This window comes from Ustilaginoidea virens, chromosome 1, assembly GCF_000687475.1.
Source record: "Ustilaginoidea virens chromosome 1, complete sequence".
NCBI lineage: Eukaryota > Fungi > Ascomycota > Sordariomycetes > Hypocreales > Clavicipitaceae > Ustilaginoidea > Ustilaginoidea virens.
This window is the reverse complement of record NC_057316.1, coordinates 1948275-1971768: the sequence shown is the minus strand read 5'-3', so window position 1 is coordinate 1971768 and position 23494 is coordinate 1948275. Positions and strand designations below refer to the sequence as shown.

General features: G+C 56.4%; 8 protein-coding genes across 8 annotated transcripts; 4 read left to right on the top strand and 4 right to left on the bottom strand.

Moving 5' to 3' along the window:
* Nucleotides 1-687: 687 nt before the first annotated feature.
* UV8b_00305 (uncharacterized protein) lies at nucleotides 688-2823 on the bottom strand (the record flags this gene model as incomplete). Its single annotated transcript, XM_043137803.1, has 1 exon — nucleotides 688-2823. One exon carries the CDS (start codon nucleotides 2821-2823, stop codon nucleotides 688-690), a length of 2136 nt encoding a protein of 711 aa, XP_042993737.1.
* Nucleotides 2824-5487: 2664 nt separating this feature from the next.
* UV8b_00304 (uncharacterized protein) lies at nucleotides 5488-6655 on the bottom strand (the record flags this gene model as incomplete). The annotated part of the gene is made up of 6 exons (XM_043137802.1): nucleotides 5488-5590; nucleotides 5646-5716; nucleotides 5783-5912; nucleotides 5973-6282; nucleotides 6366-6431; nucleotides 6532-6655. The coding sequence occupies 6 exons, from the start codon at nucleotides 6653-6655 to the stop codon at nucleotides 5488-5490; spliced, it is 804 nt and encodes a 267-aa protein (XP_042993736.1).
* Nucleotides 6656-10814: 4159 nt separating this feature from the next.
* On the top strand, nucleotides 10815-11687 carry UV8b_00303 (uncharacterized protein; the record flags this gene model as incomplete). The annotated part of the gene is made up of 3 exons (XM_043137801.1): nucleotides 10815-10956; nucleotides 11197-11555; nucleotides 11637-11687. The coding sequence occupies 3 exons, from the start codon at nucleotides 10815-10817 to the stop codon at nucleotides 11685-11687; spliced, it is 552 nt and encodes a 183-aa protein (XP_042993735.1).
* Nucleotides 11688-12789: 1102 nt separating this feature from the next.
* Nucleotides 12790-13541, top strand: UV8b_00302 (uncharacterized protein; the record flags this gene model as incomplete). The annotated part of the gene is made up of 2 exons (XM_043137800.1): nucleotides 12790-13037; nucleotides 13220-13541. 2 exons carry the CDS (start codon nucleotides 12790-12792, stop codon nucleotides 13539-13541), a joined length of 570 nt encoding a protein of 189 aa, XP_042993734.1.
* A 1986-nt stretch (nucleotides 13542-15527) lies between these two features.
* Nucleotides 15528-16445, top strand: UV8b_00301 (uncharacterized protein; the record flags this gene model as incomplete). Its single annotated transcript, XM_043137799.1, has 3 exons — nucleotides 15528-15738; nucleotides 15832-16009; nucleotides 16103-16445. The coding sequence occupies 3 exons, from the start codon at nucleotides 15528-15530 to the stop codon at nucleotides 16443-16445; spliced, it is 732 nt and encodes a 243-aa protein (XP_042993733.1).
* Nucleotides 16446-17168: 723 nt separating this feature from the next.
* Nucleotides 17169-17962, bottom strand: UV8b_00300 (uncharacterized protein; the record flags this gene model as incomplete). Its single annotated transcript, XM_043137798.1, has 2 exons — nucleotides 17169-17667; nucleotides 17769-17962. 2 exons carry the CDS (start codon nucleotides 17960-17962, stop codon nucleotides 17169-17171), a joined length of 693 nt encoding a protein of 230 aa, XP_042993732.1.
* Nucleotides 17963-19449: 1487 nt separating this feature from the next.
* On the bottom strand, nucleotides 19450-20230 carry UV8b_00299 (uncharacterized protein; the record flags this gene model as incomplete). Its single annotated transcript, XM_043137797.1, has 2 exons — nucleotides 19450-19983; nucleotides 20078-20230. The coding sequence occupies 2 exons, from the start codon at nucleotides 20228-20230 to the stop codon at nucleotides 19450-19452; spliced, it is 687 nt and encodes a 228-aa protein (XP_042993731.1).
* Nucleotides 20231-20844: 614 nt separating this feature from the next.
* Nucleotides 20845-23006, top strand: UV8b_00298 (uncharacterized protein; the record flags this gene model as incomplete). Its single annotated transcript, XM_043137796.1, has 2 exons — nucleotides 20845-21246; nucleotides 21312-23006. The coding sequence occupies 2 exons, from the start codon at nucleotides 20845-20847 to the stop codon at nucleotides 23004-23006; spliced, it is 2097 nt and encodes a 698-aa protein (XP_042993730.1).
* Between the last annotated feature and the right edge of the window lie 488 nt (nucleotides 23007-23494).

The window sequence follows — 23494 nt, the reverse complement described above, 5'->3', positions numbered from 1 at the left end:
TGTGCCACACGCGGCGCACGCGGCGCGGCTGATGCAACGCATCATTTCGTGGCACGGATTCACCTTGTCTTGACGGGAGAAGAGAAAATCGTCCACATTGGCCTTCCCCGACGGGTCTATTGCCTACCACGCCTACTTGATCGCCCTGGGCTCGCAAAAAAAGCGCCCGTCACTCGCTCCATCAAAGTCTTCCTTGAGGGTCCAACACCAACGGTAGGCTGTGGTGACGGCGACGTCTAAGGCGCGTTGAAACGACACGGACTTGCCGTGCCCCCGGCCGCCTCTTATCAGCCTACTCCCTTGTTGTTCGCACCGAATGCGTCTGCCTGATCATGCCGAGTACGCAACACTCGGCCTGCACGCTGCAACTCTCGGCGCGGTATGGCAATGTCTCCCCCCTCCGGCGCCATTCCCCAAACGTGGAGGACAAAGGTCCAAGCAGGTGTTGGCCAGCAGCCCCTGGGTGAGTTCGTCACCTCGGAGTCCTGTCCAAACCGATTCGTGGCGTCCATCATCCGCTGTGCGTGACCCTACCTGCTGCTGGTTTTTCTTGCCGTAAAAAAAAACACAATGGCATCGTCTTATTCTCGCGGAGCCATGTCTTTCCCAATGCCCATGTATGAATCAATGCACTGTATGTACCGTGTGTTTGCCTTGTGAATTTCCGTTACCCTGTCGCGTGAGAGATCACCGCCCTCTGCCCCTGCCCCTGCCCCCCCCTCTCCCGCCTCTCCCGCCCCGATGGTTGGCAAAGTCACCGCCTCTCCTGCCTTGCGGAGGAGGCGGAGGAGGCGGGGGCACATTACGGTAGTCTCGCGACGATGAGGGTGGTTTGGCTGGGAGAGAGGGTGGAGGCGTACGGCGGCTCTGATAGCCACGAGCTCGTGGCGGTGGACGATCATAGCCCGCAGGAGGACCGCGATCGTAACCCGCAGGAGGACCGCGATCAAAACCCGCAGGAGGACCACGGTCATAACCCGCAGGAGGACCAGACGGTGGCGGCGGTCGACGGGGAAGGGGTGCTTCATCAGCGAAAGCCTGGAAGCTGTTGATTCTGTGATTCCCCATCATCTGAGGCAGTTGGATGTTGCTCGACACTCGCATTTGCCCGACCCCTTGCCGCTTTCCTCTGACGGCTCTTCTGCCGAGAAACTCCACTTCCGAGTCTTCGCTTTCAGAGTAGTGGACATTGGCGGTTCGGGCAGCGTGACCACGGATCCTTGTTACGGGAGCACGGAGAGGCTGTTGTTGCGTCGCTCGAGGAACCGGTGTTGCCTCAATGGACAGGGTGTCGCACGCGGGATCCACGTAGATGCTGCGATTCCGCACCGACCAGGTTGGATTGCCGCAAACGCCTCTGCGCTGCCTGCAATCAGCCGAGTAGTGATCACTGCCCCCACAAGCGGCGCACGAGCTTTGGAGGGACGCGACTTTGTGAATGGTTTCTGCATCTGCACGAAACGATCGCCAAACCTCGGTGCAGTTCTCCTCCAGATGCTCCGGAGAGCTGCAATACGCGCACGCTAGACCTTCGTCCTTGGTAAGAGCCAGCTTTTCCGCACAGCTCACTGCTTTGTGTCCGAGCTGGCGGCATCTACCGCAACGTTCCCGAATGTCGGGGCAGCAAAAGTCCCAATGGTCGAAACTGTTGCAGAATCGACATTTCGATCTCGTGCAGTGAATAGCCCTGTGTCCCTCACCGCCGCACAGGAGGCACATCTTGCTCGGGTCGCTTGCCGACGGGAAGTATCTGCGTTGCTGATTCAACTCGTCTTCTCCGGTAGGAACACCTTCTCTAACGACGGAAGAAGGGCCGCCATTCTGGCACGATGGCACTTCCGCAGGCTGCTCCCCAGATGCGCTGGCTCCATTACTGGTGACCTCACCTTCTTCTGCCGAGCCATCGTCCCGAGTTTCTGGGGTCTTTTCCTTTTCCGCAGTACCAGTACCCATCGCAGCAGCGGATGGCCCTGGTACCGGCACGGTAACTGTCGCATCCGACCCGGCAGATTCGATCAAGTTCTGTATTGCGCGAGTCGTTGCCTCTTTCCTTGCTGCCTGTTTGGCGGCCTTTTTCTTTGACTGGCGCAGCCCGCTGTGCTGATCGAGGTAAAACACAAATGCGTCCGTTGCTACTGCAGGGCTGATGGCGGCAAGGCCGTCAGAATTGTGGTGGCACAAGACTTGAACCCAATCTTTGAATCTCGCAAGCCATGAGCCCTGCTTTTGATCGGATAACGCTGGAAGACTGAGCGAGAAGGAATCGGTCGTGTACAGCCGTGGTTCCAGTGGCATGCTTGCGCCGGCAAAGGGCTCAAGATCGTCGGCCTCGGTTCGGTCTACCTCTTGTTCCGCACCCATCGAATCATCTGGCCTTGAAGACGAAGACGCGGCGACCAAGTGCCCGGCAGGGGGCGGAGAAGAAGACGAGTGTTGAGGTTCATCCCCGTTCGTGGTCGCGCTCGAAGGCTTGACACTTTTGCCGGCCTCGAGGGCGGCACGCGGATTAGGATCAGAATCGGAGTCCTCCCTGTCACGTTGCTCTGGACCGCAAACCGACTGGTCCTGTTTAAATCTGGCTCGCTTTGTTTCGCGCGGAGAAGGGACGATGTTGGCAGAGGGCGAGTAGCCATCGGAGCTACTTTCGTCGTCCTCATCCAACGCCCGCGGTCGCTTCTGGCCGGGTGTCTGCTTTGTACTTGCACAGTCGTCCTGGGGCTCCAGCGCGGCGCCAACATTCGCAAACTCCAATCCTTCCATGCCGGGCTCGTAGACGCTCGACTCTATGCCGATAGTGCCAACTGGCTGGTTTCCAGTACTCATCTCGGGATGATTTCGTGGTGTCAGTGACAGCAGTCTCCTCGTTTCGTGACGAACCAAAACGAATAACGAGATAGCATGCAATTGATCCCTGCGAGCTGTTCAAAATTTCATTTGTCGAGACTCAACAGTACCCAACCATTTCTCCCTGAAAGTTTGGTTGTGTTGAGAAATGTCCACGTCGCAAGGCGTCGGTTTGAAAACCTTGTCGCGAGGAGGGCTACGTGAGGAAACGGCGACCGAGACCGTCCTCACCGTCTATGGGCGCTTTCTTGCGCTACCGGCAAGCAGAAAAAAGAAATTTTTCAACGCGGCCTCGGAGGACGAGACAAAATTACTGTTAGAAGTAGTCCGTAGTGAAAATCACCGAACAAGTTGACGAGTGTCGCATCGCGACCAGAAGAAAACGTGGGAAATTTCAGCGAATCAAATCGGGTATCAGCCTTAAGTACCTAAGTACCTGCAACTCCGTCTCGGCCAAGTTATCGTTTGACACCAGAAAGGAACTTGCTCACAAAAACCTCGACATGGGAACGCTGCATACCTTATTCAGTAGCGAACTCGGGGCATCAATGTTGTCGAAAATAATCATTTCATCAACAGCCACATGTATTGTTTCGGGGCTTCACGTACCCTCTATCAACTTCCGAGTTTGTCTCTTGCGCTTTCTTTGTTGCTTACCAGATGCCTCTAGGTACCTGGTACCCGTGGGCCTACAACGCGTTCCACTTTTCTGAGAAAAAAAAAATAGGAAACAAAAATGGGAAGCAAAAAACATGCAACACCAGGAATTCACTGGTCGTCACAGACCCGACTACTAATCTGAGCTTGCCGCCATGCGCGTTGAACTCTGCCCCTTTGCCTAGCGGTAAATGTACCTTGATAATCTCCAGTTGGGCCGCTGCTAGTGCCGCTTGAAGAGCCTGGCATTCTATGCTATAATCGCCGCCCTGCGCGTTGACGTCCGCCCCTTCGCCTCACTTCTTTCAGAAGAAACCTCATCCCTCTTGGAGCCTCCAGCTCTCCCTAGCAGAACACAGCACGCGAAAATCGACGCTGAATTCGGTGCGAATCCTTGCTTGTCCAGAATCAACTGCCACTGCGGTACAACATACTGCGCTTCACCCGCTAAGCACGCGAGCTCCGAGTTATTCGATGTGCTCCCCGTGCCACTCAATGCTGAAGCGGGAGTCTGGGCCCCGGTAGACGAAGGATGCGTTAGATGCGGCCAGTCCTCATCAGGCACACGCTTTCGAGCCCCTCTGGTAAGATGTGAATGGAGCCAATGCCACCAGGATTGCGCAGTCGACAAAGCGACGTTTCAACGGTTTAGTCCCCTCGCCCTTTGACGCAGAGGTTTTCGAGCAGGCCCATATTTCGCAAAAGCTTGGTGAGATTCAGATTGTGCCTGTCGCCCGGCGTCATGGTCGAGATGCAGTGGACCAATCGACTTCCTGGCTCGAAATCCCACGCGCGTTGGCATGATATATTCGAGCTAGACGGGCGAAGCCGACCCCTGTCTGCAGTTCATGAGAATCCGGGACGAAGAACAGTGGTCTCTATCCGGTTCCTCCACCAGTGCTGCTGGTTGCAATTAGAACCGCTCTCGGGACGTGCGTCGTCGACCAGGCGCAGGATAGTATTGCATCCAAATTCTCCCGTGAGCATCGAATTGGGATGGCCCACGTCCCCTTTCGTTCTTCCCTGGCCCTTTACCTCCCACACAGCTACCGGATAAATAAACTGCACAAAATCCCTCAGGCCGCAACGGATTGACGCTTCCGCGCCGAATCATTTGTGCATATCCCCATAGAGCAGAGCATTTCAGACTGCAAGAAAAAGATACACGGCACTCCCATATGCAGCGCTTTCCTTCCATGGGCACACGCTCCTCACCCAGGCTCGTTGAACCTCACGCAGGACAGGCTGCAATCCGGCCCTGGTCTGCTTCCGCGAGATACGGAGGCAAGCCCTTGTTAAATCGTCCCTGGCAGTAATAATCACTCTCCGAAAACTCGACTTTACCAGATGTACGGTTGCGAACGGTGTTCTCCAAGGTTGTCAAATTCGGCGTCGCTTAAGAATACACCAGGATCGTGGTACCATCATGCATTTGCACTATTGTGCGTCGCGAGCGTTGAGAACCAGACACATATCGATCGCAACAGTGGCATCACGGCCTGCGTAGTTGTAGTCTTTATCATGTCATCAGTCTCAAAGAATTGCCATCTTTTAAGCTCTGAACCGATTACATCGTTCATGACAAACGCATGCAGATGACTGCACGTGTACCTCTTGAATCTTGGACGAGATTTTTCCTTCCGTGTTCCTCGGTTAAACCCTCTTGTTGATGCGCTTCAACTAGACCACCGCGTGCACCGGCTTTCGCCCGATCGCCCAAACACTGCTTCGCTGTGTCTGCATAAATCTAAAAAGAGACCAAATAAGAAAAGATGATGCAAAACACACCTTGCCGCCCTGCCCCGAGAAACCGATGTCTCGTTGATTAATGCTAATGCTCCCAGAACGCTCTAAAACACACACGTGTGATGCCATATGCAATTCTTGTTGAATATGCAGCATTTGATGGCCCATTCGATCAGACCGTCGTATAGTTTGAATCGCGAATACGTATCCCGAGAAGCCCTCTCTGGTGATATCTTCCCGTTAGCTGGTAGAAGTTCCCGCGGTGGCCTGGTTCTTCCCTTCGCTTGGTTGGGCGAGGTCTAAATTATGCTCGTATATGTAGTTGATGACGTCGTCAGGAATTCTGGCAACAATCAGTACAGATTCTGTCCGGTCTGGCGCCTGCGTCGGCAACTAACAAGTAATCAATGGACATTGACCGACGTAAAAGTAATCGAACTTTGGTGGAGCTAATGTCGTTCGATACAACCTGCAAATCAAGTATTAGCCATGGCAATTTGATGGCGATTGACGCGACGCAGCGAGGAAAACGGACCTGTCGAATAATATGGATGTTTTTCTCCCATTTCTTCAAAGCTGCCAGCGCCGAGTCAAGCTCGGTTCCGGTCCGTTCGAGGACAAATGCTCCAAAATTGCCCAAGATGTGGTCCACGTCTTTCGAATCCCTATGGACTCGTTAGCTGACACATTTACGCTGCAATCTCCCCGACTGTGAGCATGACTACCAGGTAGGGGATCCGAAACTCTGGATTAGGTCCGCCCCTGCGAGTAAGACTATCTTGGCCGGTTTGCGAGTACCGTCGGTGCATTCAATGCCTCCCATGACGTGGTTAATCTCGTAGTCAAAATGGTCCAGCACCCGGGCGGTAGGGATATATATTGGGCTTTCAGCCTCCCACGGGTCTACCATTAACCACTTGGACGAGTTCTCGGCGGCAAGCTCGCACATCCGGATACGGTGGTGCGCGGGAGCGAGACCTTTTTTCTTATAGGCGTCTGACACTGGTGAGAGATATCCTCCAATGACATCAAGTCCTGTTGACGTTGCCATCATGGTCAGCTACATACCCCGGCGAGGATTTCCAGAGGTTTCCAACAAGTCCGGTGTTGGGACAAACCTTCACCGCGAGCATGGTCGCGCGCCATGGGAAACATGCGCAGATGGAGAAATGTGATGGGAGAGACTATCAAGAAGGATTAACAAAAGACTCATAGTCGAATGAGGGGATCATTGCTGTCGTGTCCGCCAACGGCTAATTGTTCCACGACGTGTAAACAACTCACATGAACCACAAGCAACCAAAACCAACGGAGTTTTGTCGGGATCGCAAGTTCGGCGCAGCCTATGAGACGGAAACACATAGCCCTCGGGGGTCATCTTCTTCACGTAATCAAAGTCGGAAGCCATCGCGGGCACCGGTCGTCGACGAAACGAAGATGAACAGACGATTGCTGACGTTGATTAGCGAGCTGCGACGAGAGATTACCAGACGGGACATCAGCCCTACAGGCAATGTCGGCCGCTGAAATGACTTTCACAGGCCAGGCCAGGCAAGGCAAGGCAAGGCAAGGCAAGGCAAGGCAAGGCAAGGCAAGCGGCGAGTGATGATGGCACGTGCAAATGCCAGGCAGCCAAGCAAAAGCAGGCTGGGGCTATTGCTAAGTGCGGGACGGGCTGGCTGCGGCGACAGAGCAGCGACAGAGCAGGGGTCAAGGAGACGTAATGCTCGGCGCAGTCAGCACCGTCCTGTTCTGTCCCGTCCGTGCAAGCGAGTTGGAATGGCGGCCAGGCGCTATTGTGTCGGAGCCTCCGAACAAGCACAAGGCAGTTTCCCTCGACACTCTTTGAAGGATGGAAGCCGTCGACAATTATTTCCGGCCGAGCGCGGGAATGGGATGAGGGACTACGCGTTGCGCAGGTACAGGCAGACAGGCTATCAGCGTGCCGGCAGTAAACGGAAAGGCTAGCTGGTGTGCGTGGGCTTGGATAGGACTGGGACTGGGACTGTATTCGACTCAAAGTTCGGGGTTGCGATTATCGGCCAGGGCAGCGAGCGTGCAGCGCGTGGTGCGAAAGCGGTCTGAAGGCGACGCAGGGGATGCGGGCGATGCGGAGCTGTGGTGAGGGTCGTCGCCCGTCGAGATCGTGAGTATTGACAGTATATATAGATGAGAAAGGCAAGTTTAAGCAGCAGCTGGACGGAGAAGGATGACGTGCTGCTCGGTGCGCTACAGTTATCGACCTCTCAGTGCGCGGCAGCCCCCAGCAACTACAGTATTGGCTTGGCCGATTATCGGGTCAACTGCTACATACTACAGTACACACGTCGTAAGCACCTGCAATCCCGCGTCCCACACACAGTATGTGCTGCATCACACTGTACACTGTACTGTACTGTATGGCATGGCAGCGGCAATTGTCAATGAAACGAAGAGGTGACGTCTGGTAGAAATTGAATCGGTTTTTACGACATCTCTTTTGGCCTGTATGGCCCGCTCCTCAAATGCTGGCAGGCAGAGGCCATTGATGATTGCCACTCGACAAACTCTCTGCAATTGGCTTGGTCGCAATCAAGGAACTTTTGCAGAAGAAAGGCGGTTCACGAATTTCAATCAAGGTGGAGGAGATTGTGCCAGAGGCTATGACTTCGATCAGCTTGTTCATCGTCATTCTCCGCCAAGAAGAACAGAGCCTGCATCGTTCGCAGTCAAGATATTTACACCCTTACGTTGGTCCCCAATCCTTCCCAGGATAGCTAGCACTGCAACAAGTCTTTGGCCCTTTTGCATGTCAACAGCCTCGTCTTTCGAAATCGAGCATTGCTCTTCAAAACCTCGCTCTGTTTCTGATCGTGTCTAGGTGGCATGGGCGCTGCTTATCAGAGTCTCGTCCGCGTGTTGGCCGTCTTCTTTGGGTTCGCAGGAGGCCTGTGGCTATTTGGTAATTCCCTTTCGAGACCATCCTCTGCTGTCGTACTTGAAACAAGCCCGTGTTTGGCGGGATATCGAGGTGCCCAAGGGAAGCAAAGTTCATATTGGGGGCGTTTATAGCCGCAGGGCTTTCATGACCGAACGTCGTCCTGGTTCCTCTCATGTTGTTCGCTGAAAAACAGTCTTGCGCCTTTCCAGAACAAACAATCCACATGTGCAGCCTAGTCTCTAGCAAGGCACAGCCACGATCTTCAGTTCCAAAACGATTGGTTCTTGACCACCTCCTAGCGTTGCTTCGACTTCATCCACAAGTTTACTGGCCATATGAGCCCTTGCTGGTCTCGCTGTCCTGGACGCGTCGAAGTATTGAGGGTACGTTTGTCTATGTCGATGATTGCAACTGCTCAGTGGTTATCAAAATGATTAGGAACAACCGTAAAGGACATTTTCCCCTCCAACCAAGGCCTCCCGGCGCCCACTGTGAGGCTGGTCGCTGTCCTTGCAAAGGAATCGGTGTCCTCTTCACATCTAAACGACGGCCGACGGCTACGCAAAGCCCTGCCACTAGTCCCATGTCGTCAAGATACTCGCATTGCCCAAGTAACCCAACCAGGTCGAACAGACCGGCCAGATACGGGTCAAAGTCCACTTCCATTACCAGTTCAAGAATTTCCACTCTCTCGAGACAAGTCCCGCGGAAAGGGCCGGGCCCTCGTCGTTATCTAGACCATCATTCCAATAGATACATACAGCTGCTATAACAGCCGGTCAAAGGGCCGCGGGGGTACGAAGTGAAGAATTGCGTAAACAAGGAGATGACACTCGAAGTTTTGTCGAGACTTGAGAGAAGAGGAAGGTTTATCGGACAAACAAAAGGTTCCTTGTAGGGGCTCAAGCAACGCAGATTGGCACCTTGACGAACCAAGTTTGAGGCGGACTAGTACCACAGGCATTTAACTACACATTGGAGAAGAGCTTGGCCGGATCCAAAGATTTCAAGCGGCTGTGGCCGTATGTGTCGGCCCCTGTGTATTCAAACGTAGACGCTGTGTCGTGCATACAATGGATTAGGAGGTAACTACAGGTTAAACTCAATTGGAGGTACATAGGTAGGTAGGTAGGTGGTAGGTAAGGAGGTGAAGGTACATATCGAAGCACAGTAGCGTGCATTGGCAAATTGCAATCGAGTCTGCTGCCCACTTTTCCAAGACTGTTAAACAGAGCATATTCCGTATATTTACACGGAAAACCAAATTTGGGCACTTCTGCCAAGACCTGCTTACGACGTGCGTTTTCCCATGCACAAGTCCAAGTGTACTTTCGACCATGACTCCCGGTCGTGACAATCCCGCGGCATCGGACTACAAATGCATGTGGATGTTGATGTTGGTATGATCATGATGCGAACCGCCGCTGCTTCTGCCAACAGTCTCTCGGTTGTTATCAGTCGTACGACAGCTTAAAGTATTTGCTGAGAGTTCCATGACTTCCATGACTATATCTGCCGTGGCATATCAGAGCTGACGAGCGGTTGACTATCACCAGGAACCAGTTTGGCGCGTCATGGACGTAAGTGGCAACTGACCGCAGTAGGTACCTGGTACCCACCTCATGGTTCTAAAGCAATGAAGAGCGCGTCCACCTAGGTACATGTACCGACTACTTGCATAAGGCGGGCTCGTGTTACACGACCTTGGTACTGTAGCAGAACATTGCAGCCACGGGTCTGTCACACCATGATTGAAGACAGTTGCCGTTGATGTACCGAGAACGGACGCAGCTACGGAGTGCTATGCAAATCCGTCCGGCACCGAGAAGTCAATTGACTTCAGTAGCACCAACAGCTCCACCCGAAAGGGGAGCACGTCCAGTAAGCCGTGCACCAATGAAAACCCGACGCCCTCGCCTGCTGCACCCGTGCCACCTCACCTTAACTTTCCCGGATCCTTCTCTCTTGAATCATCTCCCACGTCTCCAGCGGTGGACCCCAGTGTGGTCGTCCTTCCATCACCACATATTCTGTCCAGCCCTTTTTCTTGCCCTTTTGCCTCACCAACATCTACGGGTTGCATCTCATCTGTTTGCCGCCGCCGCCGCCGCCGCCGCCGCCGCCGCCGTCGTCGTCGTCGCCTCGACCCGGCTTTCTTTTCCGCTTCTGCCATCCGTTTTCGTTCAATCGCTCGCTGTGTAATAGTCATACTTCGGGCTGCACTGAGTGCGCCATTCTCTCTAGCTACAATCACCACATCCCAACGCACATTACTTGTCCGGCTTCATCGAGTCATCCACCTCGATATCGTTGACGACCGACCCTGTCTCACAAGAGGGGCCTTTGCAAGGAGCTTCTTACTGTCCCAAGCTCAGACACGAGTAGACACATCCTCGACATAATAGTCATCAACGCAGAACCCCTGCTTGACACAACAAATCGCGGCCCGTTGGTTCAGAAACATTGCGACAAACGTCGTTTCCGCCCCTCGACGCACGGCTAGCCTGTTTATTCCTTGATTCATTTCTTCTTTTCCCCCCAAATATCCGACAATACCGCCAAACTGTCTTCCCCAATTCTTCTCCAGCGTACCGTTTCCTACGACGCGGGCACTAACCCTCCGCGTCGTGGAAGCGCATACTTGGACATGACCGACCGCAATAATTCATCTCGTAGGAGGAGGTCCAGCAGTATATTACAGGTCTATCATGAACCACCGGAGACTCTCGAGCAAATCAGTGATCAGGCTGCTCTACCCAACCTGAACGCCAACTGGACAAGTGCAAAAGGTAGGCCGCCACCATGTCCTGATACTGGGACGCTACACCTGTCCCTTTGCATGCCATTCGAAAAAGTTAAAAAAAAAAAGGAGAGAGAACGGCAGCTTCAAGCATCCACTTCACAGGGAGACCGGTTTTTGGTGGTACTGCTGCTGTTTCACTCACTCGGGGAAACTCATCTTGTTTAACCTTTGACCTAACCTGCTAACGGAAGTCCAACATACGCTAACATGAGGAAACACGATTTAGGTGCTTGGACAATTCACATCGTCTTAATCGCCGCGCTAAAGATTTTCTACGACATCATTCCCGGCGTTTCGCAGGAGACGTCATGGACATTGACCAACATGACGTACATGTTTGGCTCGTACATCATGTTTCATTATGTCCGCGGCGTACCATTCGAGTTCAACAGCGGCGCCTTTGACAATCTCAACATGTGGGAACAAATCGACAATGGTGCTCAGTACACCCCGACCAAAAAGTTTCTTCTTAGCGTCCCAATCGTGCTTTTTCTGTTGAGCACTCACTACACCCATTACGACTTGGCATATTTTATCATCAACTTCCTGGCCGTATTGGCCGTGGTAATTCCGAAGCTACCTTTTGTAAGTCGGCCGAAAATCTTGGGGGTTCTGTTGCCTGTTTGCCGAGCATCCGCGTACTGATTCGATGGTCAAAACGAAAAGAGCCACAGAATGCGGTTCGGTCTCTTTTCAGGGCCTCCAGAGGAAGATTAGGGTTACATATTGGAGGTTGCAGGGCGTCCAGTGACGCTTGATTAACACGATGGAGAACAGAGGCCCCCAAAAAGATGACACAGCAATTCGTACCTGCTTGCGCAAGAAGAATGAGAAAAAAAAAAAAAAAAAAAAAAGAACGCACACGGCGCGATGAAAGCACCCTGTACAAAAAACGAGCAACGATCCGGCATGTGGCCCCCGCCACAGAAAGGGCCTTTGTCGTTGGGTGGTGGTGTTCCAAGTCAATAGATTGGATCAGGATGACAGTTAGCGTTTTCAATTTGCTTCTACACTACATACGCGAAGTACTAGTCGAGCACCTTGCAGTTCAACCGTGGTTACATCTTGTTGTTGTTGTTTCATGTGATTTCTCGGATGAGGTTCCTGGCTTTCCCTGAGAAATTTCCACTGCTCGCCACCTCCCCCCACCCCGCTACCTCCTTACCTTTCCCTCTCTTCTTCAGGGCCAATCTACATCTACAGGAGACTTGACTAAAGAATCTTTCGCAGGCTCGGGTTAATGTGAACGTGCGGATATGACCTCTGCTCCGTGCTGGTTAGTGCAGCGGTGGCTTGCACATGCTTTGGAGACGCATCACCTAGACAGCTTGGCTTGGACTATTCGTTAGCGGCCAGGCACAAGGCACGTCTTGGTGGCGGGTTCAGATCAAATCCTCGTCAGAGGGCAATTGACTTTGGCAACGACTAACCAAGCCTGGGGACTTCTCCGCTTGTCTTCTCGTCGAAGAAAACAGTCATCTACGTCACAATCTAGTTGGCTCTGGTCTCTACGAGCTCGACATTCCCGCCACCAGAGATGGAAGCTGAACAACGAAAGGAGACGGAAGTCGGTAACGGAAACGATTATAAAGTCAGGTTGCCACCTCCATCCGAACGGTTTTTTTTCTTCTTCTTTTCTTTCGTCCCTCGTCGCGGCTCACCTCATTGTCTCTTCCTCATCCTCTCCCGTTGGCGTCACGTCACGCCTTTGACTTTTCCCTCGTTACGTTACTTGTTCCAATATCAGTTTGAAGCCTCTGCTCAATTGACTCGTCGCTTTATATAGAACGCATCCTCCACTCGCCTCGCCTTTTCCAAGATGAAGCCCGGAACGTTGCTGCTAGTGTCTGCCTTTCTGAAAGGCATTGACGCGGTCCGCCGACCAGCTGATCTTCTCGTTCCTGCCCAGCCGAACGAGGTGCTGACCGGTCGGGAGCTGAATGGCATGAGCAAGAAGGTTCTAGCCGACGCTAGCCAACTGTCCGAGAAGCGTGAGGCCGAAAAGCAATCTCACCCTCGTTTCCCTTACGGCCTTGGCGCCAAGATCAAGAGCAAGACCAAGGGCATGTCCCGGATATTGCATCGGAGGCAAGGGTGTCCGTCGTGCGGATGTAACCAGCCCTCCTGCTGCGGATGCCAGAACTACTCCCCACCTTGCCAGGCACCTTGCCCAGCACCTGCTCCTCCTGCATGCCTTAACCCTGGGATAAACACTGCTGTCACTCAAACCGTGACTGCTACGGCCACAGCTACGCTCACGGCCACGGCCACGGCCACGGCCACGGCCACGCTCACGACCACGCTCATGACCACGCTCATGACCACGGCCACGGCCACGGCTACGGCCACGGCTACGGCCACGGCCACGGCTACGGCTACGGCCACGACCACGGTTACGGCCACTGCTACACCTACGACTACTACGACCACCATGCCATTCTCAAACACGACCACAACAACCACGACCCATTCGTATCTGTTAGCGCCTCGGCAGAATGGCCCCTGCACCCTGTCTACCTCTACCCACAACACTACTGGTGCTCCGTGTGCCAGTGCCGGCTTTCTATGTAGCGCAAACTCTTCGATCACCGTGGCCAGCATTGCCCCAACCGGCACCCTTCCTGGAAACCGCACGTGCAATCAACCAGGGGGTAACTGCTATTACCTGCCTCCAGGGCCGCCACCTCCAGGCCAGCTGCCTCCAGGCCAGCTGCCTCCAGGCCAGCTGCCTCCAGGCCAGCTGCCTCCAGGCCAGCTGCCCCCAGGCCAGCCAACTCCAGGCCAGGGACCTCCAGCTGTCGTGATCAGTGGTGGCATCGGAATGGCTACTGCCTCTAACCTGGCCCTCATTGTCGTCGCAGCTGCTGGGTTCCTTGTGCTCTAGGCACCCAGAGAAATGGGAGGTGTTGGGGATGCATACCTTGCTTCAATTCATGGCTACTCGTCGCAAGGGAGCAGATATCGCCGCCCGATTTTGACGCTTTGAGAGTTTCGGGGCTGAAGAAACTACGTTTTTGATACCCGGAAACGAGGTGGTCAAGCACGAAGGTTTGGACATGGCTCTTGAGGGCTGAGACGTTAACAGGGGGGGGGGGGGGGGGGGGGGGGGGCTAATTCTAATATCACTAATTAATTTCAGATGGGGACCAGTGTCTGCTGTAATTTGGGAGCTTCCAGTCGGGGAGAGGGATATGGGCGGGAAGGGCCGTAATGGACGGGTTAGTACAAAGAAAATCTCTCTTTTGAGCCAAACCGTCCGCCCGTTTTGTGCTGGCGAAAAAGTGTGTATGCGTAGGCCGAGTGCAGATGGCACTGGACATGATGTTGTATTGACTACTCCATACGGAGTACCGGTCTGCACGCCATCAAGCTGGTACAACCGGGGGGAGGTTGCAGGTGGCTTGCCTGGCAGCCACGAGGGACGACATGGGGTCGCAAGAGGCTAGCCGACCAATCACGCACGCCTGGAGGGGTAGAAGGCACTTGGTTTCTACGTGGGGGGGGTCTCACAGGTAGGTAGGTGCATGTACGTCCGTACCTAGGTAGGTAATTGATCTATGCTGGCTATAATCCGGCTTCGACACCATGCAAGTCGAAACGGGTTTCCAGACGTACGAAGGAGATGCTTTCCAAACGATTAGCCTCGTGGCTTGTCAGAGGGAGCGTACCAGACCTAACGCGACTCGAGTGCTCGGCACTCGGCACTCGGTACTCGGGATGCACAATAGCGGAGGCCCAAGCTTGTGCCGTGTGCACAAAAAAACCCCCGATGCTGCACGGCATCCTTGCGGGGGGGAAACGGCAGACACTGGCTCGGCACGTGACCTGAGCATAGGCAAAAATAGAACGAAGCAAGGATACTGGGGTTGCTGACAAGTACTGCGTAGAACCTGAGCACCTTCCTAAAGACGGGAGGAGGCTGGGGGGACCTTTGATCTTATCCGAGTCGGGCTTGGCCAAAAGGGGTCGGTCGAGGAAGCGTCAGATCAGAGCCGCGGGACGCAATTGGCCAAGGGAGAGCAAGTTGAAAAATCTCCGCTGGGTGGATTCCCCGGTTGGCAAGACATGAGTGGCAGACGTGAATGATATGGGAACAGGAACAGGCTGGGGGAAAGCGGGAAGCTGCTCCCCGCGGCCGCCTTCCCCGCGTGTCTGTCTACCTACCTACTTTACCTAGGCTAGGAAGGCAGGTCACCTGCAGGCTGACCGCCATCGCGGCAGGAACGGGTCCGGCGCCGGCCTATCCTGGCGAGGCTCTGAATTCGAGCGCGTCGGTTGAAAATCCAAATTATGTCGAGTCGAGTCTGGTCAGCCCCCCAGCCCAGCCTGCCCGCCCCCAATCCGCTTTCTGCGTCGCGTCGCGGCAGGCCGGCGGAGACATCTGACGCAGCGGACATGACATGTATATATAAGTGTACCGCCTGCTGGCCGACTTGGCAGGGCGGCAAAAGGGGGTCTCGGAGACTCTGCCGCCTACCTGCAACCTTCTACTACTTCTTCCTTTCTTCCTGCATCCCAAGGCCCCCCCCCCGGTCCGCGCCCGCTTCCTCCGTCACGATGAAGGATGGCCACACCAACCTCTTCGACGACCCGTCGACCGGCGACAAGGTCACCCAGTACGCCGACGCGCACTCGACCCCCCTGCCCGCCCATCTGACCGAGTACCACGCGCACATGTGCCAGAGCCGCCCCGACGCCGAGATGCTGAGCTCCGTCTTCCAGTCCAAGCTGCACTGCTTCCTGGCCCGCGCCCTCGGCGCCAAGCGAGGTCTGTCTGCCTTGTTCTTTCCGTCCCCAACAAGCAAAGACGGACACCGAAAAAAAAAACTAACCTTGATTTGTGCCGCCGCGTCTGCCAAAGTCCTCGAGATCGGCGTCTACGTCGGCTACTCGCTCATGCTCTGGGCCCATGCCGTCGGGCCGGGTGGCTTTGTCACCGGCCTCGAGTACGACCCCCGTCTGGCCGAGCTGGCCGAGACCGCGGTCGCCAGGCAGGGAATCAGCAATACGGAGATTATAGTGGGCGACGGCGCCGAAACGTAAGCGTGCTGCCTCTTTCCTCTTGCACGTCTGGCCCGTCTAGTCCGGCGGATGATCGCGCGTGCCAAACTGAGGCGAAATGCGCAATCTAGGTTGCCCAAGCTCCGGCCAAGCGCGCCCTACGACATTGTCTTCCTCGACGCCGACAAGTCAGGCTACCCCAACTACTTGTCCGTGATCCTGGCCAATTCGCAGCCCGGAAGCACCGGCCGCCTCCTCCGACCGGGCGGTCTGATTGTCGCCGACAACGTCCTCCGCGCGGGTCACGTTGCGGACCCGACGAGGACCGATCGCCGCATCAGCGACGAGAAGGTGTGGAACAGGAACATTGAGGCTTTGCGCCAGTTCAATGATGATGTCGCGCGGGAGACGAGGCTGGAGTCAGTCATGCTGCCCTTGTGGGATGGAGTCAGTCTCATCAGACTGCTCGACTAGGTCGGCTGGGCCATCTCCTGGATACGGTGCAAAAATGCATGTCCCCGTACGAGGGCTCATAAAGAACAGGCTGTTTGGCTTTGTCTTTTTTCCTGACAGGTGGAATTGCTTCCTAGTTTCGTCATTCTAGTGCAATGGCAACGCCTTGGCTCCTTCCAATTGCCCGCCTGCCTGCCTGCCTGCCTGCCTGCCTGCCTGCCTGCCCGCCTGCCTGTCTAGCAGGTCACGTAAAGCATAGTACGAGCCACCTGTTCAGTCAAGTCTATTCGGAATAAACCATCAGTCGGGCTACTTAATCGGCCCTTGCAGGCGCAGAGTGCCAAACTAGATTTGGAGAGGATCGCTATCCTTGCACTCTCGGTACATATGTAGTTGAGTGTATCCCGTCTTTCCTGACGACCCCGTCATGAACCAAGTCGGCCCGACTCTCATCACGCACCTGTTGCATCCTAGCGTCGTGTCGCATCATGCATGGCATTACCCCCTGCGGCCGTCATCCCACGCTGCTGAAACCGGATAAAAAAAAGAAGAGAAAAGAAAAGAAAAGAAAAGAAAAGAAAAGGAGAAAAAAGGAAAGAAGGAGAGAAAAAAGGGAAGAAAAGGGAGAAAACAGCAGGCATCATAATTAGACATTAATTAATAAACAGGCTGCTTTCCCGTCGCTCAAAAGATAACCAACCGACGTGTCGGCGCGCGCAGCCAGCCAGGAGAGAAAAATCCCGGCTACCAGAAGCGGCGGCGGCGGCCCCCCGCGGCGGCGGGCGCCTTGTTGTTCCACGACTCCTTTTGGCGCTCGGGCGTCTTCTTGCGGGCGCAGCAGCAGGTGACGAAGACGACGGCGGAGCCGACGAGGGTGAAGATGGCGGACGCGAGGATGAGCCAGATGCCGGAGCCCCAGCGGGCGGTGCTGACGCCCTGGTCGTTGACGTGCCTCTTGACGATGCCAAAGGCGATAAAGTCGCAGATCATGGCCACGAGGGTCACGACAAACGCGAGCAGCGACACGAGCGAGCCCACAAAGGAGCCGATGATGCCGCTGGCCGCGCAGAGCACCAGGGCGATGAAGCACAGGCCCGTGGCGACGGGGTGCAGGACCATGACTCGGGTCAGGCCCTTGGCCGTGCTGGCGGACGCGCCGCTGAAGTCGGTGCCGTCGAGGCTGCGCATCAGCCCGGCCGGGTCGTAGCCGATCCGGGAGTGCGTGCAGCTGTCGGAGCCTCCGCTGTCGACAACGGCCGGGTTAGCCGAGCCGGGGCGGTCCTCTGCGCTTTCTTCTGCCCTGGAAGGGGAGGAGGGGGGGAAGGACGATGTTTTTAGACGTACCTGATGCCGCGGACGCAGTACCCGAACGTGCCAAACGTCACCTGGTCGGCGGACGCTGTGTTCATGCCGAGGTCGACCTTCATGATGGACAGGTGATTGACCACGGGGGCCGTAATGTCCACTACGATGAGCAGGACCACGGCCACAAACAAGAAGAATGTGCCAATGTGGTGGACGAAACTGCCGAATCCCATCTTGAAAAGAAAAAGAAGAAGAAAAAGGGACAAAAAAAGAAAGGGTTCTTCAATTGGAGACAGTGATGCGAGGCTGCGCAGAACGGATGTTTTCGGGCTCTGACGACGACGACGACGACGCGAGACGGAGATGCGGTTTTACAGACGCAGCACCGAGAGTACAGGCTGGTTTGGGGGTTGCGCAGAGACGGTCTGAACAGACTCGATTTTCACTTTGCAAACAGCGAAACAGGGATAAAGGGAGGAAATCTCGGTTGGTGGGAGGGAGAGGGGGCGGGAAGCTGACGGGCACATGATATAAATCAACGGCTTCTTCTGATCAACCTGTGCCTCCCTGTTGATCGGATCGGGTGCTCTTGGGCTGTCATGATCTTTGACTTGGCGCTGGGACCGCACTTGGCTGGGGTTACTACTTGACCCAGTCCAAGCCAAGTCCGTCCGTCCCTGGCTGGATCCCTGGTACAGGATCGCAATGCGCGCGGGCTGGTGCCGGATTGCCAGTAGTTGACGTGACGCAGCTCTCGGGGGTGGCTTGGCTTGCAAGGATGAGGTCGATGAGGTCAGACGAGAGCTTCAAGTGGATCCACGCCATCCGTGCCCTGATTTGAGCCAACGCCACGACAATATGCAGGCTGGTGCTTGCTGGTGCCTAGTGAATGAGATGACGGACCACGACTAGCTGGGCATGGCGAGGGGCCCATTGAAGCTTGAAGCGACTAGACGGGGCAGGCTAAAGGGAGGAGTCATGAGTGCTGGCGTCGACCGAGCTTTGGGCCTCTGGCAAGGAGCCGTGTGCCGTGCGCTGCGCGAATACAGATAGTTGCACGATGGCGTCAAGTCCGGACCTGAGGAGCTGCGCCGCGCTGCGCATCCAAGGACCACCCCCCTGTCCATGCAGAAGAAGCCCATCCCACCAAGCCTGTGGCTGTGTCGCCCTTGTGGGAAACCATCTCTGTGCCTGCAAGCCATTCGTCATAGTTTGTTGCCGGTGAGTTACCGCTTGAGCGTGCTTAGAAAGTCTGGTTCCCCCTCACTGGTTTTGCAACACACGGACAAATCTAACTAACCCGAGAGCGGATCGGTGCTGGAATTAGTGTGGGCAGCTCTGGTGCCTAAACTTGGTACCTCAACCTTGTCTCCTCAGCCAGTTGTCAGCTAATGGGGACAATGAGTCCGTAAGCACGAGGGTGAAGAGCTTGGTCCATCAGCTCAGCCAATGCAGATCCCGATGCTTGTCTTAACCTGGTCGAGCATGGATTGCCCAATCGTTTTGCCCCCCCCCCCCCCCCTCCCCCCCGAACTTGGTAATGCTGGCCCAGTCATTCGAGATGCTTTCAGCGGCGCCGCGTATGGATTGGCAAAACTATTTCGACAAGTCGTGTCGCTTAGAAGCCCTGGCGGCTACTTGTTCAGCAGCAGAGGGACGGGACTGTCTCTGTGCACTCGTTGCCATGTGCCGTCTCGGACGATGGCGCAACGGGTGCCTTTTATCCGTCAGTGCGTTTCGATTCCTTCATTTTGCTAGGGAGCCAGCTCTTCAATTGCAAGCGGTCGGATTTGCAGCTGTAGTTGTTGCCCATGTTGACCAGCCAGTGCGCCAATCCCTTGGACGGCATATTCCGAGGCAGCGACTGTTTCAGGGCGGCTGCCATGAAGGACTTGTCCTTGAGATAGGCGCCAGGCCAAGACTCTTGCAGCGGCGAGTTGGACATGGCGAATTTGTGCGAGTAGTCGGGCGCCGGGTAAATGTGCAGCTTGAACTGTTTCTGCCCTTGAGGAGGCGCCGACTCGTCGGGCGAGGAAAACGCGCGTTCCGTGGCGGCTGATTCCGCAGGAGGAGTCGTGACGGAAGGCTGCTGACGGTCGAACCGGCGGATGCCTTGGGTGTCTTCCAAGTCGGCGAGGAGGACGTTGGTGTCGATGCGAGGGATGGGTATGTGGTAGACGAGGGGGCTGGACGCAACCAGCTGGCTTGCCGTGGCGGCTTTTTGGGTGACGGAAACAAAATTTGCATAAAGGTCCTGCGAACGCCCAAGGCCAGTCAGTGGTCAGACATGTTTGGCCGCTCGCTTGCCAGTTCCTTTTGAAGCCCGCCAACGACGAGGAGAGCCATACCGGAGCCATCTTGAAGGTTTCAATGGGCCCGTACTGTTCCAGAACTTGCAGGACGGAGCGGCGTTCAGCAAAGGTCAAGGGCATGGGGGAAACAAGCACACGGATGGTTCGCTGGGGGAGGGACTGCCTGGCGAGGCTTGCTGCCGAGGACATGATGGAAAGTGCGTGCAGAGGGAGGGAGCAGTCGGAAGATTGGGGGCAGCTTTTCGACTGGGACAAGACGGCCTGGAGTGAGCAGCTTGAGGTCTTGAGATTTCACTTGAAGTCATGAACTGGGTGAGCTGGGTGATGAAAGGGTGTCGCCATAGAGTCGCGGGTGGGGCGAGCCGGCTGCCAGTCGACTCGCAGCTGCCAGCAACAGCTGCCCGCGACAGCTGCCGACGAGCCCTGCAGCGGCCGGCCGACAAGCCATTGGAGCGGCCCGCCTGGAGTAAACCAACCAGGCCAAAACCGCCAACCATAAAACCTCCAACCTCGATCCAACCTCGATCCTCCAATCCCATCCCACATCCGCTGCGCCATGATCTTTTGCTACGCGACAACTCCTCCTCCTCCCCCTGCACGCGTCATGTCACCGTCCGTCGCAACATTCCAGCTCCACGGGAAATAGCAACGCAACTCAGCCAGGCCGAGTGCCTCCCCTCCCCCCTGCTTAAGCCTCCGCGCCTGCTCGACCTTCTTCTCCCGCACGACACTTCCCGGCTCGCGCTCGCATCGTCATCCTCCCGCCCGCCTGCCCGCTCGAGACTTCAGCATCACCACTCGCCATGGCCACCCCGACGCCCATGAAGCACGCGCCCTCACAGCAGGGACGCACTCCGTCGCAGTTCGCGGCCGCCACCCCTCCCGTGTCCACTCCCTTCTCCAACGCCGCCCAGGCCGCCTTCTCCCCGCGCGGCCCGAAATCCTCCCCGCAGCAGGTCAAGAAATCGCCCGCCACGTCCAGCCTGCTGGGCCACTCGGCCGCCATGGGGGCCTTCAACTTTGACAGCCCTTCCACCGCGGCCGCCATGGGCGCTCTGGGCATGGGGGCCGGCTTCGACATTGCGCTGGACAATGTCGGCGTCGGCGTCGGCGTCGGCGTCGGCGGGCTGGATGCCATCGGCGCCGCGCTCGCCAACGAAGACGACAAGCTCAAGCGGCTCGACACCATACTGAAGATCCTGAGCGTTGGTGCCGTGTTTTCCCAAGCAAGACCGCCGAGGCGGGGGCTGATGCTGACCATCCCTCGCAGGCCAGTCGCGGGCTCGTAAGCGAGGCCGGCTTGGAGCGCCTAGCGCAGCAGATTGGCCTTGAGCTGCTGTCCGAGGAGCAGCGGACGCCCGGCGGACGCAAGACGAGGACGCTGGCCATTGCCGGATCGGCCGTCGCCCTCGACATCGTGCTGGACAACAACATCGTCCAGAGCGTGACGCTCTCCTACCACGGCTCCGCCCCGTCCGTGTCCAGGCACATGGACGCTGCGGGCCGGATCCTGCTGCAGGACCTGACCCTGGCCCCGGGGCAGAGCCCCCTGACCAAGTCGCTTCGTAGCTTTGCCTCGAATTTCGAGCGTCTGGCCGGCCTGGATAAGCTCAGCATCGTGCCGGGTCTGGATTGCCACGAAGCCCTGGCCGGCATCTACGCCAGCTTGGAGAGGCTGTACCAGTGGGACATGTCCAAGCTGCGCGACGAGCAGGCGGCAAAGGGGAAACCCGACCACTACCTGTCCGACATGGCCATGTGCTCGAGACACGGCAGGCCGGTGATGCACGAGAGAGGCACGGTCGGCCTTGCCATACAGTATTGGAAAGAGCGCAGGTTTGCGGTGCCGCCTGCTGACGAGCCTACCCTGTCTGCTGCCAAGAAGGACGGGGACAGCGGCAGGGACAGCGACAGGGACAGCGACAGGGTCTGGTCTCTCCTCTTGGGATGTGCGCCGCTGGATGGCAGCGGAGTGCCCCCGGTGCGGGTGTCGGACAACTGGCTCTCGAAAGACATCACCAAGGAGGACGCCGCAGCCGGGCCGGCCAAGACGGTCCTGGACTGGCAGGAGCCGGAAAACGTGTCGCTGCCGCAGTCCGACGACAACAAGGACGCCGGCATGGACCTGCTGCAGCCCGACCTCTCCACGACGCGGGTGCCCCGGGTCATGTTCACCGTCACCTTCGACCCGCCCGTGGTTCTTCCCCAGAACGACTGGGCCCGGCTCTACATGTACGCCAGCGTCAACCCGCCCAACCCCCACAGCGACATGGGCCAGCAGCGCGGCCAGCCCGCGTGGCCCCCAACCTATGACAGCCTCCTCTTCCCCTTCCCGTCCGGCGCCAAGGTCGATCCCAGCGAGTCCCGAGCCATCTGCCGCCGCCGCCGAGTCCGCGTCTTTGACCGGCACCACGTCGCGCGGGTCAAGCACCACCGCAACACCCTCTTCGTCTACAAGCCCATCTACTCGCAGACCGTGCACGAGATGCCCTTTTCGCACCCCCGGCAGCTCCTCGACATGCTGCCCCTGCTGCGGCAGCACGCCTTCCTGGCGATCCTCCTCGAGAACAGCTTCGGCTCCAGCACCACGCCCTCCGACCCGCCTCCCGCCGCGTCCGACGCCACCACAAAGGACCAGCTATCCGCGTTTGTGAGCGGCAGCGGCGAGCCAGCGCGGGCGCAGGCGCAGGAGACGGCCGCCGACGGGCCCGACGACTCCGCAAACCTAGACGTCATCCTGTGGGTTCACCCCGTGCCGCACCTCCAGGTCGTTTTCCCCATGGGCGCTGCGACCGCCAACGTCTCCCTCAAGATCCTGGAAGGCGGCGTGGTGGACGTTGTCGACGAGAACATCCTGCACCGCGTGTCGGCGCGAAAGGACGTTACGCGGGAGAAGATGGGCAAGGTGCTCGAGCACATGGAGGACCTGTGCAAGTGGGCGGAATGGATCCGCTCGAGGTTATGAGATGGCGTCTTGTGATTTTTCTTTTTCTTTTTCTTTTTTTTTCATCGCATCCTCTTTGAAAATTTCCTCTGTAGGGGGTAAGGGAAACAGAGTGCATGTAAGATGCCCGGTGCTGGGGCGTTGATCCACCAAAAGCTGCATGTGCTCTGTTGAATCAATAGATTGCAAGCCATTGCAGCAGTTCAAGTCTGGTCTACATTATGTGCCTGCACCAGGGCAAGACTACCCAGGCCCCAAGGCATGCAAGACGAGCAAGCAATGCAAAGGTTTGGCATCCACAATGGCCATGTTTTACTTGACGCCTCTCTTTGCATGAGAAATAGCACAGCACGCCGTCACACGGAATGCCCGCCTTAATCGTGGCGTGGCATTTCTGCCCAGTAAGCTTCACTTCACATCACGCCCGCACGGGCAGCGAATCCGCCATGTATATATAGATATATATGTATATACATATATACGCGCTTTTTACCTGGGACCGCCTTTCC